This window comes from Botrytis sinoallii (genome assembly GCF_014898435.1).
Source record: "Botrytis sinoallii strain Bc 23 chromosome Unknown BSIN_005, whole genome shotgun sequence".
Taxonomy (NCBI): Eukaryota; Fungi; Ascomycota; class Leotiomycetes; order Helotiales; family Sclerotiniaceae; genus Botrytis; species Botrytis sinoallii.
In genome coordinates this window covers 514,414-516,996 of record NW_024066032.1, presented here as the reverse complement: position 1 = coordinate 516,996, position 2,583 = coordinate 514,414, and the positions used below count along the sequence as shown (strand labels likewise).

Below are 2,583 nucleotides of genomic sequence, written 5' to 3'. Positions count from 1 at the left end.
ACACAGCTAGGTATCTACAGTGACAAATACTATCATGCCTCCCTCCCATCGTCGTCGCTGCAAAACCGAATCACTATAATACAGAAGTACTCATCCTCATATAACATCTCCCTCATGATATCTCATGCATCATCCATGCCCAAGTTTTGCATCAACCTATCCGCTATCTTAAACAAAAGCACTCGCAATGCTTTCCATTCCAAACCAAATTCCAGATATGCGGCTCCAACAACGCAGGGTCCCGAGAACATGAGGTATAAAGAAAGTCTATGATATGATAGAAGAAAAGGAAAAGGTTGGATCATCATCTTTTGGTTCGGACACGCATGCAGAAATGTACCTCTTCTTCCGGCGGTAGAACAAAACGAGGTTCATGGTTGTAGTAAAACATCTCGAAAGAAAGTGAAGAAGCATTTCATGAAGGTCTGGCATAGCAGAAATGAGTCCGTTAAGTGGATAAGGTAGGTGGATATTCGGTGTACATGTTCTTGTTCGTAAAGGTTTTTATGTTATGGCATTAAAATTCGATTAATTTTGGGAGTGGAGGATGTGCTTTGGAAAGCATTGTGTCGAACCCCATGTGTTTAAAATGGGATTTGAGGTGGGGCACCTCCGACTGCCATTGCTTGTTCTTCGACCGCTTCATCGCCAGATTCGATGGAAACTGCTACTCCAATCTTTGCTGCTTGCTATAAAATTTATTAGTAAGAACCTAATAAGTATCAAATGAGGGACAAAATACCTTGAAATGGTCCATCTCAGCTGCAAAAGTGAGCTGCACGGGTGGTGCAACTCTCTTCTCTAACAAGCAGCTCAACTTTCCAGTTGAATCAACTTGAGCTCTGAAAGTAGACATTCTGAAGTCATACTTAGCACCAACAGTTGTGACACCCTCTTTTCTAATTGGTCCTCCCATCATTCCAGCTCCAGACAACCCCGCGAATTGCAAGTTGAGATCCACACCAGCTTCGACCTTATCTGTCAATCTTCTCCAGAACGATGTGTTTACGGCTCCTTGCGCTTGTAATTGAGCACTGGCAATCCAATCGCTACCCTTGTATTTAGCACAATACGATACCGCAGTTTCGGGTCCTTGATTCATTGCTGCTCGTTGCCAGACAGCCTCCAGACCCAAAGCAAGGTTTGGAGTGACAGCTTGTAAATATTGACCAATGAAAATACCGGTAAATCCTCCGTCAAGTATCGAAGGGTTGAGAGATTTGATTGAAGCTGTGAAATCTTGTCCGGTATACTCGTTGTCTAATTGCATCATAGCTTGACCGGGGGCGACTTGAAGTTGTGTCTTGGTAACGAAAGCTGGGGTCCATCTGTAATTGAATCTAGTGGTAAGCTGCCCTTCATTGTCCATGTTTCCTTGCATAAAGATCTGTCAATCGCATTGTCAGCTTCTTTCCCAAGAATTATAGTGGGACCCTCGTATAGATTGATGGTAACATCTCCATCAAATCATTACTGACCTTGCTTGTGCCGAACAACGCTCCAAATGTATATGGGGGTAAGCCTTGGGATCCCATAGAAAATGCGTGGGAGACTTGGAATAAAGGTGCCATGCTGAAAGGCTTGGTAAGATCTGCTCTCAGACCAGAGAATGTGTAGTTGTTGAGAAATACATCGCGTTGGACTTCTCTTGCAATGTTCTCAACTGTTCCAGGGTTTGAGAGACCCAGCGCTTCCCTCTTCTCTTGGAAAGTGTTGTATGCATTTGACAAAGCCCCGGCGGCAGCATTATTGTAAAGGAAGCCCAAAGGCGATTCCTTCTCCAGCGCAAAAGACGACATTTTTTTCTATAATATGATAGCACTGAGAGGATGAAGTAGTATCAGTATATGCGAATGAAAGAATGTCGGATCAGAGGAATTGGTGGTGGGTGGTTGCGAGCCTTCAAAACTGATGGTCAAAAATACTTTCGAGGTTGATGCGACTGAACTTTTTCTTGAAAGAGCTCTAATGATTACAAGGCAGAAATTCAGGCATCGACAATGACGAGTGTGGGAGAGCTTACATAATTATCATGTGGTACCCCTCCATCATCTCGGATCACGTTCGAGCATTCTATTTAAGAACTCAAATTTGCTTCTATTATCTCATTCGTAGAGCTGAAAGTATTAAACTTACGGATTAGAATTCCCCCACAAAAGTTGATAATATAAAAACACCTGAGGATACGTATATAGATTGTGAAATCGACAATCACATTGGTCAATCGTTTAATCGAGGGGTGATGAACTCTAGATCTATCCAATCGAGCAGAGACCTCTCTACGTAACTTTACTTCTATAACCAATAGAAATACCAAGAGTAATTAGATTGTAAACCAGCAGGTTCCATAGATTTCCTCGGTTCTAATATCAATTTTCCAAATATTTGTTCCCACGATTAAGACGCAGATTCTTCGCTTACTTCCTAAATCGTTCTCTCAACCCCTTATTAGGCCGAATTCAGGCTAGCATAGACTATGCCTCATCTTCAACACACTCTATCCCTCTTCTCGCGGGTAAGCTTGGCACAGGTCATCCTCTGTCTCCTGCAATACCAGATATAAGCATATATAAACTACATCTT

The 2,583-nt window shown here is 42.6% G+C and overlaps 1 protein-coding gene across 1 annotated transcript; it reads right to left on the bottom strand.

The window, feature by feature from the left end:
• Positions 1-584: 584 nt before the first annotated feature.
• On the bottom strand, positions 585-1,799 carry EAF02_003399 (uncharacterized protein; the record flags this gene model as incomplete). The annotated part of the gene is made up of 3 exons (XM_038899447.1): positions 585-689; positions 743-1,387; positions 1,479-1,799. 3 exons carry the CDS (start codon positions 1,797-1,799, stop codon positions 585-587), a joined length of 1,071 nt encoding a protein of 356 aa, XP_038760374.1.
• Between the last annotated feature and the right edge of the window lie 784 nt (positions 1,800-2,583).